At 41.7% G+C, this 16,552-nt stretch overlaps 1 protein-coding gene across 1 annotated transcript in view; it reads right to left on the bottom strand.

Annotated features, from left to right (window-relative positions):
• The window catches only part of CDC40 (cell division cycle 40), a 38,667-nt gene extending 22,259 nt beyond the window's left edge, over positions 1-16,408 (bottom strand). Inside the window, exons 1-3 of the mRNA XM_040550802.1 lie at positions 15,965-16,408; positions 7,354-7,440; positions 5,790-5,919 (exon numbers count right to left, since the gene is read on the bottom strand). Of these exons, the coding sequence (XP_040406736.1) occupies positions 5,790-5,919; positions 7,354-7,440; positions 15,965-16,162 (415 nt within the window). The 5' untranslated portion in view covers positions 16,163-16,408. The remainder of the gene's footprint in view (positions 1-5,789; positions 5,920-7,353; positions 7,441-15,964) is intronic.
• Between the last annotated feature and the right edge of the window lie 144 nt (positions 16,409-16,552).

The following is a 16,552-nucleotide window of genomic DNA, read 5'->3' as shown; positions in this document are numbered from 1 at the left end:
TCAGTTACCAACTAAGAAAAGGTCAGACTCTCATTGACTCATTGTGAATGGCTTTCCATCAAACTTATATGAGAGGATCTCATATAAGATTACAGAATGACCTGCCCAGACCATTTTATTCAGTATTTTTATGGATTATGCCATCAAAGTATCATATACCTGTACAACTAGCAGCTGGCACCAAAACCAAGTGTGAAATATTTCACTTCAGGAGAAAAAAAATGAAAATAAATAATCGGTTAGGTACAGGGAAAAAACGATAAGGACTGTGCAAGGGTAGTGGTGGTTTTACACTCAACAAGTCAATCTGACTCTTGAGGAAAAAAAGTAATCTGCGATTTGTTGAAAAACTATGTAATACATGGAACAGAGCTGTCAAGACCTAGTCTAGAATAGCAGATCTAGTTTTAGGCAAGGTATTTTAAGGAGAAAAAATGAATAAAAATTCAGAGTAACAAGAATGATAAAATGCTGGAGGGTGGAAGAAGTCCTAGAAGAGAAAAATGGAGAACCAGTAGGCCTGTTTAAGACTTGATGTTTCTTTTTGCATATGATATGCCTGAACTACAGTGGTTTGCATCCCAGACAAAGGATGAAAAGATGGTAGCAGCTCTATGACTACTTCTAAGTGCTGGTATCACAAAGATGTTCTTGATAAAGAAGCTGAGGTCTGCTTGATCTATCAGAGATCTGAGGTTTGCATTCAGAATGCTCTTACTGTTCTCCATGGACTGAGGGACTGTACAAAAGTGACTGGGTTAAGGTTGCAGTATTTTTGACTTTGTATAAAATATGTGTAGGAAGGGCAGATGGTTCTCAAGAGGTTGTTTACTGCAAAGAAAAGCTGCAGATCTTTGATGCCAATCTAAAACATCTCCAGTGCTTGTGTCAACACCACCTCTCCGAGTCTCTGGAATGAAGGGGACCTTAGTAAGATGGGTAGGTTTTGTGTAGATTAAAAAGGTTATTGGTACTGAAAAGGTTCAAAGAGGGCTTTTCGCTTAAACAGTTGGGGAAAGACAACAGTTAAAGAAAAATAAGTGATCTGGCACAACACACAAACTTAAAAATATATATATATCCTCAAGTGAAAGGTAGCACAGAAATTTGAAAACAGAGATAAGAAGGACAGCAATAAGCACAGAATCCTATTTAAACTGAGGGCCTGCGCATGCATACAAAATAGCAGAAGCTAAAAATCATAGCATCATTTAGGTTGGAAAAGACCTCTAAGATCATCAAGTTCAGCTGTTAACCTAGCACCACTAAAGCACGTCTCTAGGCACCATATCTACATGTCTTTTGAAGACCTCCAGGGATGGTGACTCAACCACTTCCCTGGGCAGCCTGTTCCAATGCCTCGCAAAGCCTTCAGTGAAGAAATTCAGCCTCCCCTGGTGCAACTTAAGGCTATTTCCTCTTGTCCTACACACACAGTGAAATAATACATAGTGAAATTTGACCATCTTGTTTTAAATTCAGAAGCTAACAAAATTGGTAGGACAATACTGCTGTAATTAGACAGAAAGCACTCTTTGCCATGTAAAAATACAATGGTCATAACATGTTTTTTCCCCACTGGTGTATGTTAAAGAAAGCTTAAAAGCAAATTAGATTAGCAATTTTTAGTAGTGTTAACAAGCAGTAGAGAATCCTTTGGATTGAAATTCCAGGTTTAAGTAGTTGCAATGTAGAGTTACTAGGACTCCATTACTCACTGCTCAGCCAGAAGAGGTGATAACCATGAGATGGTAACAGAGGTGCTAGGAAAAGAAGCACAGTCATAATGAGATACTTTAGCCACCTCCTTGGAGTAGACTGTGCAAATGTCACATCAAGATAGGCTGAAAACAGCATTTTTATAAAACGTACCTATTCCATGAAGCAGTCGTGTGAGAAATTCACAAGGAAAAAAAGCCAACTGAGCAGTGCAGGAACCTTGATTTTAAGGCATTTTTCCTAAGGATACACATTTTAACTGTGACCATAACAGAGAAAAAATTAACATTCTTGAGGAAGCAAAGACAGCCATAAAGAGATTTACTACAGTGATCTTAATCTCAAACCAGGAAGTTATACAAAACAGAAAAGATTTTTAAAAGGAACAGAAAGTAAGCACCAAACAGTAAAGCCTTTTCCGAATGCAGGGATATTTCAAAGACAGCATGTTGGAGCAGAAGAACTAATGCCTGCCAGCTATTAAAAGACATAAAAGAGACCAGAAGGAAGTGAACACAGCTGAACATTATGTAAAGAGAAACAATAAGAAATGAGAAAATATTCTTCGACGAGCTGAAGTTGCATCCAAATGTGTAAAATACAAAGAACCAAACTCTAGCAGATTAGAAGTAAAAACTACAGTAAAGTAGCCTCTCCCACACCTAAGTGAGAAACAAATCACACAAGGCACAAAAACCTAACACATCACCCTTTGTCAAAAACTGCAGGAGCAGAAAGCACATCAGACAGCAAGTAGGCCAACAGATGATCAAGGAATGAAAAAAAAAAGAGTATCACAAGAAAACAATGAGTTTTTTTTTTTTTTTTAATACATGGTCATTATAGAGGAACTTGGGGATGCTCTTGTGCTAGAACCTTTCTTTATGGGCACCATGACAAAGCATCTACTTCAAAGCAGCATATCAGGAGACTATAGAGTCTGATGAGTGGTAACAAATCATCAGGAGCAGACGGTGTTCACCCAAGTGATCTAAAGCCGAATCACAGTATAAAATCTCTGACCCAATATTGACTCTATATGACACAAAGGGAACATATCAAATACAAAATATATTTTTAAAAGATGCTTTAAAGAGGAGCTGGGAAACTACAGGTCGATCAGTCAGATATTTGTATGGGTAGAAGTTTCAAGCAGTAAAAACTAAAATCAAGAAAGTGACCAGTAGGCACTTGGGTGTTAAATACTGCAGCAGAACAGAACACACAGCTTTCTGTACAGATAAAGTACAGCGACAAAAACTCCAGAATATTTGTGAGGTGACAATCATGAGAATGAAAGAAAATTGGTTGATGTTGGATACCTTTATGAAACACAGTTAGATTGATTACAGGGTACCTCAAGGACATTTTCAGAAAACCCACATCTTTACAAGGTGAATTGATTACAAAAATATTAAAACAGGAATAAATGGTTGGTTTCCACAGTGCAGGAAAGTCACTGGCAGATCCTTGCTCAGGCCCATGCTGTTCAACGTAGTGATAAACACTCTGGTTAAAGGGAACAAATGGCTCGTATAAAGTTATTCAAAGTTGTAATGAAAAATCCAATGCTACTTCTTAGAAACTGAAGGGAAAAAAACAACTCCCACTTTATTAAGCCACAGAACAAATCCATGGTGATATTACATGTTTAACGCTGTATACAGCCTTGCTCTTCATCTCACTAACGATACAGTGGAACGAACGCAGAAAAACAAGAGGAACAAGCATGGCCATAAGCATGGAAAAGCTGCAGCAGACAAACAAGAAGACTGACCAAAATCTCCGATGGAAAAAAAGCTGACTGAAACAAAGTTATGGCTGAGATCTCTAACGTAAGGAATGACAACAAAATGGTAAGTAAAAAAATGATTGATGTGTTTTCCAACATGAGAGATCGGGAGATATCAAGTCAAACTAGAAGGCTGTTAAATTCCACAGGTCTGAGCCAAATAGAACTACTTCCTCACACAAGGTGCTGGTGAGCTGCAGACCTGCCTGCAATAGTTTACCAAGTATACAGAACCCATTTACTTAGACCTGTTCAAGAAGCAACTGGATAAATTTGTCAAAAATCAAAGCCAAAACAAATTCACTGAAAAGCAATAAATACAGACACATTGGCCCGGCTGAGAGACGGCATATTAGAAAAATATTCAGCCACGTTACTATTTGTTTGTCCCTTCCTTCTGCTCCTCATTAGGTATCCACTGCTGCCCTCTTGTCAAAGAGGACTGAGGAACATTCCAGCCCTTTTTCAAGTACAGCACGGATGTTCTGATCTAGCCAAGGACTAGGAAGAAAAAGTACTTTGACAGGAAATATTTACTGCAAGAGAAGTACATGGCAAAGGCTGTGCCAAAAGATATTTTGGTTTTGTTAGTAATTAATATAGGTTTCCTCACTGAATACATATTAACTTTCAAGATGATACATAAAACTACCATTAAAAAAAGGAAAAATGAAAAAACCCTAGCTTTTTTGTCATTATTTTAAGGTAAGAACAAATTCCCATACGAAGGTGCAGAGACTGCAGCACTGACCTGTTTGGGATATGTGATCTCATTTACCAACCTTTGTCTTGTACCACACTTGTCCTTCATTTAGTCACGGGTTATCTACATGCGAGCCACTGCAGATTTAAGACCTCCTGCCTTCACACAGTGCTGTCAAGCAGCCTAGAAAGGGCCAGAGCTTTCAAGATCTGCAGCTTTCAACTAACAAGTTTACTTTCTGTTCTTCCAATATACAAAGGCTTTGACGTTAAAAACACAGAAGAATCAGATTTATGCCTAGCAATTATACTTGTGGTTTTATACTTGCTGCTCTTTTCAAGAAGATGTTCATGACCTCCGTCCAAATGGAAAAGAGAATATTGATGTTTTAAATAGACAACTTTTTGACAGCTTAAACAAGCGCTGTTGTTAAACAGCTCACAATAGACCTTCTAGTGCTCATTTACTGCACCTTCTAGCTTGTACTTGAGCTTCTCGGTGCCAGCTCTTGCAGTTTAAACTGCCTATCTCAGCCTTTTTGTAGCTCTGTTTTTGCTGTACCCACATTGTTATCCACTGAACATTTCTAGAAAGCTGAACATGATAGTTGCACGGTTGTCAGTGTTATCAGTGCAAAAATATATTTTTAAGACTCTCTTGTAGTAAAGCTTTCAGGGGAGTTGCTATGTACTGATAACGTAAATCAACAGCAGGAGTAGACTTACTAGTTCCATCCTCCCCCAAACTAAATTTTACAAAAAAGAAATCCAAAAAACTACACACTATATGCCCACAGACACTTTTTTTGCAATATGTATTTAACACGGTTACAAAATGCACAATCCACACAGCAGAACATATAATTTCAGTGACCAAAACCCGAACTGCCTATTCAGGCTCCTACCTGCACTACCTGTCAATTCTAACATCAAAACTGCAGTCCAATAACTTAAATTTATGTTACACAACTAGACATCCATTTCTTAATATCTGCATTTTACTTATGTTCTACATTCTAAATGACTCAGTGAAAAGTGCTTATTAGCTAAAATTGTGTAAAAAAAAAGTCCTAAGTATATTTCATATTTATCATTTACAAAATATGCAGCTATTTACAGGTGAAAGCGTTCTTCAAGATGAGAAAGCAGCAACTCTGACCACCCACATGAAGACACACCTTCACGTATATCTTTGCTAAAACTACTCTAGCAGATGCATTCCCACTTCCAATCCCCATTCATTCAGCTTATCTCTACAAGAAGCAACCACTGTGAAGAACCTGACAACTCAATAAGGCTTTCTTTTAGCTTCGTGAACCTTTAGTTAGAATCACATGAAATAACCTATTTGCATAAAAGATCTTCAGTTATTTGTTACATTAAGAGCGTGAAATTTTGATTTGTGTTTTCTACACCAATGCAGCTAATGGAAGAATTAATTAAAAGCATTTTGGTAGGTCACACACTTGATTACAGCTTCAAAATGAGATTACCCAAATAAATACTACAATCTACAGCTGTATGGATTCTCATTCAAAGACTTTCCCCCATGTAGATTCCACTATTAAGGACTTACCATAGGTTACAAACGTTCTTCTTTGTTGCTCAAACATGAAATCATTGATGTGAGCTGGTTCTGCATATCCAGAAAGCATATTTCTAGGTGCAGCCATCTGCTGAGTCCTGAATGGGTTTTCTGGTCCAAACTACATTAAAAATGATAAAAGAAGGTATATCAGAATTACTTACTTCTTACTTATGTGTGTGTACTTCTGGGGAAAAACAAACAAACAAAAACAAACAAAGAACAGGAAAAGAATGGTTTGTCTTTCAAAAATGGTAACACAAAGTCACTTCAGCTTTCTGTTTCCCTGTAACTACTGAATAAGCATCTTAGTCTTATTTTACACAGTGATCACTAACACAGTTGCTTTGAACAGCTCATTTCATGATTGAACTTTCTAGCCTGTATTACTGGTACAGAAGACAAATCAATATCATCTGTTTGACAAAAAAGACTTCTATTCAGTATGTGATCAGTACAAGCATGTTCAGAAGACAAAATCACAGTGTATTGTCCCTTAGAAGTGGGAGATATCAAGTCTTATAAAACTCTTGTAGTTAATATGGAAATTACACTGCCAACACCACTTTCATGCATCTAAAAAGCAACTAGGGACTTGCTGCATTATTCCAGAAGAAATACTTAGGAAACCCTGCCTTGCTTTTCTTTTTGCAAGATGACAAATGCCAAAGGCTTCCTGAACATACCATGGACATCGAGAAATATTTGAACAGTGATTGCAAACACATACAATACACAGAGTAGTATCAGTAAATACCAGTTTATGTATTTCCCAAAAAATGTTTTCTAAACAAAGTACAACTGATGTAGAAACTTCAGATTGATGTAGGGCCATCTTAGTATGAATAATTCAAGGAACTGATCAGCTTTTATCTATCTGGAGTGCCAACCCCCTGATTTCACAACATACAATCTGTACAAAGAAGTTAAATAGTGAAAAATATATAAATGCTTGACAGCTGTTTTTATATTTCAGATAGCCTGTCAGTTATAAAATAGAAAGTAGTTTACATTACACCATCCAGTCCAATTTGAGCCTAATACGGTTTTTCACTATACACCTTAGAATAGCTTAAGTTAAAAAAAAAAAAAACAAAAACACTTAACGCTGATGTGAATAGTTATACTGAAAGTGCTTGGATTTTAATTAAAAACAATACATCTACAAGACTTACAATTTATTTCGCTAAGTAGCTTGACGAGTAAATAGGAGAAGATGCAAAGAAGTAAAAGACCACTTTAAAACTGTTTGTTTTACTTATAATGCTATTTTCCAAGCCTCATTTTTAATGTTCATAGCTCTAATTCTGATCACCACTGTAAGATTATTCTCAGAAGTTTTATGCAGAATATTAAAATGCAAGTATTAAAAGTACCACCTACATACCTGTATATAACTTTTTTTTTTCCAATTTACCCAAATTAGATTCTTAAATATAGCAAGCATCTATATGCTTGTGAAGTATGCCTTATTTGACTTCTAGGTGAGATTTACAGAACCTCTGCCCTCTAAGCCAAGTAGGTTTCTGCTCTAAATATCAATGTTGTTTCTTACCTCAGGTGCAAACATGGTATCGTAAGTGGGATTGTACTGAACTTCCTTGACAGCAGGATCGAGGTGGACTCCTGTTTCCACATCTTCCTGAAATAAAACAGACAGATTAAAACACCATTTTTCACATCCAGACTTTTAAATATATGACATTACCTCATTTCAGACCAAATCAATGCTGGATTTCAGGTTGACACTTCTAGCACGATGAAAAGAGAAAAGCACTTTGGCGGAAGAAAGGAAGAAAGAAAATGCAAAAATAATGCTTTAGAGAAGAAATTCAGTCTAAAATGCATGTGGTATTTCGCACGTGTATTATTATTAAAAGATTTCATGTACACACTCTAAAAACAGTACCAAGATTAGAAGCAAGCTTTTTTTTTCCTCCCCAAGATCTTTGAAAACCAGATCTAAAGAAGAGTCAACTAAAACAGTCATCAATTCAATATTAAAGTGTGAAAGCTAAATTTCTACAAAATGTAGAAGGTAGAAGGCAGAAGTCACAAGCAACTGCTTTGAAAGATAGTTGGAAACAGAAGATATCAGAGCAAACATACGCGTAACGATGAGCTTCAGAGAATCCAATGACCCCTCACCTCCAAGTTTTTACCAAAAGGCATAAATGTAATTCAGCTCCAGTTTTAAAGCATGTTCCCAAGCTTGTCATGGCAAAAATTTAACTTGATAGATGAAGGAACAAGAAAGAGGGGCTGAAAATAAAGCTTAACTTCTCAAACAACTCAAAGGGAAAAACTCAGAAGGGCACACGCAGCCAAAGTGGAAGACAGACAAGATGGGAAAGAAAAACTCTGATTAGGTGGCAGTGCTCCAAAAGAGCTGGTTTCGAGGAGTTCTACAACGGTTCATTTACTCTGAGCCTAAACCGATGTTCCATAGAGTGGAAGCTCAGTTCCACAAAGGAGAACGTTATTTTGTGGTATTTCTACCAGCATTGCTTCCTGCAGCTTTCTTCTAGAATAAAGACACCTGAAAGGGATTTATAACGTGTCTGTATATTGATAACATTCCTAGCAATTATACTGAAAGGTATCCAGCATCAATATTTAATCAGTGCTCATCTACAATGGGATCCCAAAAGCATCTGCAACTCACAGAAGGAAGAGGAACGACAGCAGATCAAATTTTAGCAGTATCTTGTTTATCAGAGAATTACCTGGAACAAACTCAGCGTTCCCATGTATTACAGCACCTTGAAAGAGCAAAATGACACGTTCCGTAATCATCACCTGATTGCATTTGGTTAAAATTGCTCCAAAAATGCGTTTTTTTTTTCTAAAAGCAACCCCATCAGTTGTTTTTTGTACGAAGACTACTGTCCTAGCAGAGTTTTAAGCTCAACTAGAGAGCTTTATACTCACGGTGTACAGTTATTTTAGCAGGCAGCCCAGCCGTTGCCCTGCTCTTGCCGGAGCCCTCAGCGCTGCCAATCCTCCGACTGCCCTCCTTTCTCTCCTCACGCCACCCTTCCGACTCACTGGGCTTGGACGGCAGCGGCTGCTGGTACAGGCACAGCCCTGACCTTCGTATACCATGAACTCGCCCGCAAAGAGCACAGCAGGCCTGATCCAGCCATTCAGCAACAAGACAGACACCACCCCATCCCCAGCTAGACAGGAGCACATCAAATCCATTTCCCCACCTCTATTACCTATGCACTTGTGTTTTCTTGCAGGTATCCACAACCTGAGGATGTTTTCCATAGGTAACTTTTCCAAGTTACAACTCACAGCTTGCTCTGCCAGCTAGACTGCACATCTTATCCACCAACCTTATTGCTGAAGAGATAAAAATTAATATTGTTGATAACATGGAAAAATCTATCTGACCCTCAGTGACATTTAAACAGTCACTAGTTCACTTGAAATTAAGGCATAGATTTTTTTTTTCCCCTGCTCTTTATTTGGAGAAAGGCAGGGAAATCTAATTTTGCAAAATTGCCAAGAATTGTTCAGGTCTTCCTCCTCTGTTAACTCCTATTATACACCATTTGGTAACTGAGAAAAGGAACAGGTTGTGCCACGAAGGCTGACCTGCTGCTGGAGGACTGCAGCAGGTCTGGTTCTCCTCCTCTGCTGGTGGAACAGCGCGGAGCCATTTGGAAGCCAGGCGATAGGTTTGCTCCGGGACCACCACGGGCATATTCCTTCTACGTGAAAACCACCGAGCCTTGAAATGGAAGCATGTGTTCTATTTATCAGAGCTACGCTCTCCAAGACCTACGGCCTTATTCACGCTTTCCTCCTTTCAAGCATCAAACGGCGATCTGCTAATGCGCTGCTGAAGCGCACCGCTTAATTTCAAGCGAAATGGAAGAGTGAAAAGGTATCAGCAGATCATTTCAGCAGGACTCGTCCTTCTGAGACGGAGGAAGCGAGAAAAGCAAGCACCCAGGTTGCCCGACTAAGGCTGTCCCTTATGCTGGCACCAGCCAGCAGACTGTCACCGCAGGCACTCCACACGCGTCTGCCATCGCTGCCGTGAACAGGGAGGAGATGAGAGGAGCAGCGGCCAGGCAGGCTGCGACAGAGATAAGGTAATCTAAGGGACCACGTCCCTCTGCTGTAGGGTTTTTTTCCCCCCTTTGGTCTCACGGGACGTATCTTGATTCATCTAAAAGCTTAAGATGAGCAATACATCATGCAGCTTATGCCTTAAGTGTGATACAAGTGGCTCTGTGGGATGGATGACCATCAGTAGCTAGCTGAAAGACGAAGGAATCTGTGATTTTAACAATGGGCTGAGTCTTACTTTAGGTGACTTCCTGCTCAGAAATCATAAAAATGGGGTCAGAAAGTTGTCGATTTAAACAGACGCAGTGTTCCTCTGGAGAAAGCCAGTTCAGCTGTAGGACTGGCAGAGGCAGCTTGCGTTTGCCACAGCTTGGAGATGGTACGAATACGGGCTTTACGGCATGTTCCAGTATTATTAAAGGTGCTACAGCCCATATAGCCTGCAAAAGGAGAATTAAGGTTTTAGGAAGTAATGTTTTACTGAATATGGCTTTCTTGAATGACGTAATGCAATGGAGCTGCAAATTTCAGCTCTCCATGTTATCTCTCTGCTTTCCTCAGCACTGGTAACAAGAGTTCAGCTGCGTACAGTAGCAACATAGGGCAACATATACCAGCTACTGAAAAAGGTACAAAAGAGAAAAATCAAGAATGATCCAAGGTCTAAGAAAATATGACCCGTGAAGAAAAAAATTGAACAATTTAATTTAGTCTAAAAGAGATTAAGATTATATAATTAAACAGAAACAAGGACTGCAAAGCACTGAAATTGCACTTTGTTGATCCACTGAGGTTTGGTAAATACAGGATAAATGTGTGTCTGTCCAGAACGACAGAGATATCACCCTTGATGCAAGGAAAAAAAAGAAACAGATGATATTTTATTAGTGAAGCACCTGGGGTATTGTTCTCCCTCTACCTCTCCAATAACGTGATCATCTGCTTACTTGCAATATCAGGTTGATATATAGTTCAGATGGTATTTAGTTAGGTATATACAAAATTATTCCATTCTTAACTGCTCTCCTTTTACCTCCTCTCTGTTGTGCTTCATCCTACAGCACTGTATCGCATGCTGTCACAGAGGAAGGGCACTCGGGGCTGTACTGTGGCGTACTAGTGTTTCCCAAGGAATCTACCTCGAGGCACAGAGAAGCCAAGCATAGACGAGTGCTTCACTGCAATTCCCCAGAGACCGCAGGAGGTCTGGCTGCTGCCAAGGTGTCCTCCTTCAGCCCTGCCATAAAGTCCCTCTGGCCAGTTAAAAGTCAGCAGAGGTAAGAGCACAGGAAACAAAAGGAATTTTAGACTATTAATACAGTAAACCAGATTAGCTTTCCTTTTTATGAATTCTTCACATGCACCACAGACCTCTTCTTCTTCAGAAAAACCCTACCTGAATGCCATAAAACAAAAACATTACAATTTATGAAAAGCACTTGATTTGTAGAATGCAAGACGGTTCAATAAAAATATTTTTTTTTTTCCTGGAAAAAGCCTGCTGGAAGTTTTCTTTCATATCTTTGAAAGACAAGACAAAAATACCCTTGACTTAGACACAGGTCAAATCCCTGAAACACACGTTAAAGAAAAATCCTAAACAAAAGCAACAAGCTACAGTATGGATGCAGCTAATTTTGTTCCTTCATAAGAGGATAATAATGTTGCCTATGTTAGTGCAACTCTCAATCCTTTTAATCAATAATATTTTTTAAATTTCAGCCAAACTCTGTAACACCCATTGTGCTAGCATGTGGCTGCCTTCAAGTTTAATCAGAGTTGTTGATGTATTTAGAAACAGAATCTGACACTTGAAATTTCAACTGTTTGTCCAAACGTGAGGTTTAATGGCACACAGCAAAGGTCATAGTTTTTTAGTTTCACATCATGCAAGCAAGGAGTTACAAGATATCTGTATGTTTTTGTTTTTTTCCATGGACATTTTAGATAATAAACGTACAATGTTCCTTTTTCCCCAAGTAAATTCATTGCTAATTAGCCAAATAGCTAAAACATACAGCTGGCTTTGCATAAGATTTAATCAGTTTTAATTATCCATTAAAAAAACGCACTAAATTAAGACCGCATCCCACGAGCTGTGAAGGCTTCAGCGGTTTGTCACTTACCCATTCTTGCATAAATCGCTTGGGCTGTCAAATAACAATATTCTCCTATTCTATAGATTTTTCAGATTTATTACCAAGAAATGAGTGGCATTTACCGTGAGGCACCAGCAGTAACGTTTGGTCCTTACCAGCTTTTAGTCATTCTACCCATTCATGTACTTTAACAGTAAACGACCATCCCACCAACTTCAAAAGGTGGTGAGACCCTGGCACAGTCTGCCCAGAGAAGCTGTGGATGCCCCATCCCTGGAGGTGTTCAAGGCCAGGTTGGATGGGGCTTTGGTCTGGTGGGAGGTGTCCCTGCCCATGGCAGGGGGGTTGAAATTAGGTGATCTTTAAAGTCCCTTCCAACCCAAACCATTCTGTGATTCTATGAAAAGAATAAAAATAAACTGACAAGAAAAGTATATGTTTAATGGTTTTGTTGAACTATGCTAAAAATCCATCACCTTGCATGATGACAAGTTCTAAACATCTATACGAGATATTTTGTGTCAACAGAAAGCAGAAAAGAAATCAAATTAAAAAGAAGCCAAGACATTCTTAACAAGTCATCCCAGAAGTCACCAATGTTCATTATTGCTTCCTAATGGTCTCACAATGACTTTGTACCTTTCCTCTTCACAGATGAGCAAGAATTAGATTTTAAAGAACATTAAGAAATGTGACTGAAGTCTATTTTTATTCCCTGAAGTAATATTTTTCTGGACACCTACACACTGCCAAAGGTAAACTAGTTCCAACAGAAAAAAATAGACCTGAGACTTCCAACCCCTTCCCACATTAAATACACAATTTCCAGTTCCTGTACTAGCCCAGTCCAGTTGATTATCCTGTCCTCAAAAACAGTGAATGAGACACTGTAGATGAATAAGGGACCATCTGCTCCCATCCAAGTCTCACCCTTAACAGACAAAGAATAAATACTCTCTCCCAAAGCAACAGTTGTAGCTGCAACATTTCATGCGAATCTGGTTTCTTCACAGTATGTTCCATTTCCTAAATTTCCTTCAGCATTTTTAATTCACTAAGTTTAATTCACAGGTTTGTGAGCAACCTTAAGGTTGATTTTTTTGTATCAGTAGAAGTTGTATGAAAAAATTATAATTGCTTTTGGCAAAGTCTAGCAGAACATAACTTAGAGAGAAAACTAAAATAAGGGATTTAGAGTGAAAAAAGGGAACTGCTATAGGTCTTGAATTGCAAGCTGAACTCTACATTCAACTCAAAGCCAGTGTTACTAAGACACTGAACAAACATTCATAACACACTGGTGGTAAACACCAAGGAAATGAGCCTCTGTATTTGACTGTTTCACATTACATTCTTAATTTACCTAATTCACTATCCATAGAAAAAACAACATAGACACCTTTCTTAGCCAGTTTCTGGATACCTAACCCATACCAAATGGGTTGTAGATCACCAAGTGGCCATCAGTTAAGCATATTGTGTTTCCCCTCACTGTGTTAACCGTAGCTTTTTTAAGATGCTCAGTTCACAGAACTGGTTGCTTTAAAAACATAAGAGATGAAGAGCCTGCTCAGTCCAACATTACAGATGGATGGATGCCATGCTGGGGACGAGGTTTCAGTGGCTGATTCTCTCCTAGTGCCTCAAGTTCACAATGATGACAGAAAGCAGACAGGTTCACAGCTCACCAGAGCCACCATAATTGTCTGGGAGCTCCCCATCCTATGGGGAGATGCTCTTACAGAGCAGAAAGCCTTTTGACCCTACTTCAGGTGGGCTCTTTCTCCTTAAAGGAGGCATTGCAAAAAGGCCGTGCCTACTTCTGATCCTAACTGCCTTAAATCTCACCATGAAGTTGCATAAAGCAAAACACATCCATAAGAAAAAGAAACACCAAAAAATGCGCCCAGATGGTGCCTGCTTCGCCAGCGCAGTCGCCATGGAGTCAGAAGGCAGAGCTTGGCTTTGTGAAGATCTGCCTCTGCCACGAGCAGAGCAACCTCCGTGTCTCAGACACGAAATGAGAACAGGGCCTGCCTTCGTGCAGAAAACGCAACTGCCAGAGGGAAGCTGACACGAGCTGAACTTATCTCAACAGGCCAATGAACTAACACAGGGTTTTGCAGAAGTCACAGGACCTGACTCTTCCCTGAAGAAGGGCCTCTCCTGCCGCATTTGGCCAAGCAGAAGTGCTGAGCTCCATGCCGTTCCCTCGGGTCCTGTCGCTGTCCCCAGAGAGCAGAGCTCAGCGCCTGCCCCTCCGCTCCCCTCGTGAGGGAGCTGCAGGCCGCCATGAGGCCTCCCCTCAGCCTGCTCTGCTCTGGGCTGAACAAACTGAGGGCTCTCAGCCGCTGCTCATACATCTTGCCCTCTAGACCCTGCACAATCTTTGTAGCCCTCCTTTGGACACTATCTAATTGTTTCATGTCCTTCTTATACTGTGGTGCCCAACTGAAAAAAAAAAACCACACCCCAAAACTCTGTGGGTGAATGAGCTAAGAATTATGCCCTGCTAATAAAGAGAGCAAGGAACCTACCCCTCTTTAAAGTACATTCAAATCTAAAGTCTGTGCAAGTTACGATAAAACTCTTCACCATTAACAGGTACAATACTTACAATCAGTGCACAGGACACCAGATACATACGAATTACATTCTCAATTTCCAGAAATGCACTTGTGTGTGGCTGTCGTTCATATTATACGATCAACCTGTCTAGCCTCCCCTCTTACCACCATCTTTTCTTACGCATTTCTGGTCCCTTGTGTATGACACATCCCTGCACTTAAGAGTACTCGATCCTCATTCGTGTCAAAACAGCACTAGCACGAGCGATACTAACGAACTGTAACTCTGCTTTTCTCCTCACTCAACTCCTTGTTTTTCTAAAACTGCACTTACAGAATGATTCTGATTTGAACATCATTTCTTTTACATCTGTTCAATACAGGCTTTCTAATCGTAAAGAATTAGAGTGAAATCATGAGGGAGTGACTGGCAAGCTTTCTCTGCTGGTTGGTGGGCTGCTATCATTTTTAGACACAGAAGGTGTTGAAAGCATGCTGTCTGTGAGACTGATACTTTTATGTTTTGGTTAGCAGAATGCTTGTGGCAGAGACAGTCCTGGATGAGCTGGTGGATACCCCCTTCAGGGCATAGTTTGGGGAACAGCTTTGAATGGCACGTGCTACTGCCACCTCACTCCTTCTTCCAGCTGCTTGGTCCCAGTCTGGCACTGGGCATTTCACAGCGCTGGTACAGCACTTGTGCAGCTCAGAGGAGCTGATCCAAGGAGAACAACTCCAGCAGTATTTCGCTTTTCAATCCAGATCAGATGTCACCCACAAAGGAACTGCACAAGCGTTCGTGCTGGTGTGGCAAAGGGAAGACCTGTTCCCACAGCCTCGGAGGAGCAAAGAGCACAGCCAGTGCTATTTACCATTTACTATAATTCACGTTCAAAAGATATTAAAGGTGTTAATTAGCATTTACTTCAAAGCCTGCACAAGGCAGTCTGCCAGGGGCTGCAAGTCAAGAAGTCGGATATTTGCAGACTTCAAGGAGTGCGGTGGGGCTTATGTAGTGCGAGCACACGATGTAATGTGCAGGGGCATATATGATTAATAACGACAGCACGTGAACTAGGTAATGACAACGCAGGGGGACATTCCCTGCTCCCTCTTTGTGAGAACGCAGCGACCCCGAGCCCTCACAGCGGCACGGAGCGGGCACAGAGCAGCGGGCGCCCGGCACCGCTTCCCCTCAGCTCCCCGAGCCCCCCAGGGGCCGCAGCGGGCGCCCCGAGCCGAGTAGAGCCGAACGGGGCCGAGCCCAGCCGAGCGGAGCCGAACGGGGCCGAACGTGGCCGAGCCCAGCCGAACAGACCCGAGCGGAGCCGAACGGACCCGAGCGGAGCCGAACGGACCCGAGCGGAGCCGAACCAACCGCTCCCCCCCTCCCCCCGGGGTCCCGGCTCCCCCGTACCTTCACGGCCACTTCCGGGGCCGAGTCGACGGGCAGCGCCGGGGGCGCGGCGGGCGGCGGGCGGAGGTGCAGCACGGCGTCGCGGCTGGCCAGCACGGCGGCGGGCCGGGGGCCGGCCCCGGGCTCGGACTCACCCTCCGAGTCGGGCTCCGAGTCGGAGCCGCCGTAGGAGGCGAGCGCGGCGATAGCCGCCGACATCTTGGCGCGGGGGGCGACGGGACGGGCAGGTCCTGGCAGCCTCAGGGCTGTCGCCGTGGGGATCTCCCCACGGGGTGAGCGGGACGGGGCTGCGCGGCTCGAGGTGGCTGATTAAAACCCTAAATGCGTTTTAAGGAATAAGTCGCGGAGTCCTGTGGGTTCTGAAGGCGTTCGAGGTGGGCTTCGCCTCCCTCTGTTGTTGGTGGCGTCTAACCTTCCAGGACCGCCGCGCGGGACTACAAGCCCCAGCATGCAACGCGGCGCCCCTTCCTTTCGATTGGCCGCCAGCGAGCCGGCTTTGTTACGTCACAATGGCGAGCCCCGCCTTTCTGTCTCTGGTGGGAGGAGAGGGGAGAGAGAGGGGGCCGGACCGTACCACCTGCCCCCCGC

The sequence above is a fragment of the Cygnus olor genome, chromosome 3, assembly GCF_009769625.2.
Source record: "Cygnus olor isolate bCygOlo1 chromosome 3, bCygOlo1.pri.v2, whole genome shotgun sequence".
NCBI lineage: Eukaryota > Metazoa > Chordata > Aves > Anseriformes > Anatidae > Cygnus > Cygnus olor.
This window is presented reverse-complemented; position numbering and strand designations above follow the sequence as displayed.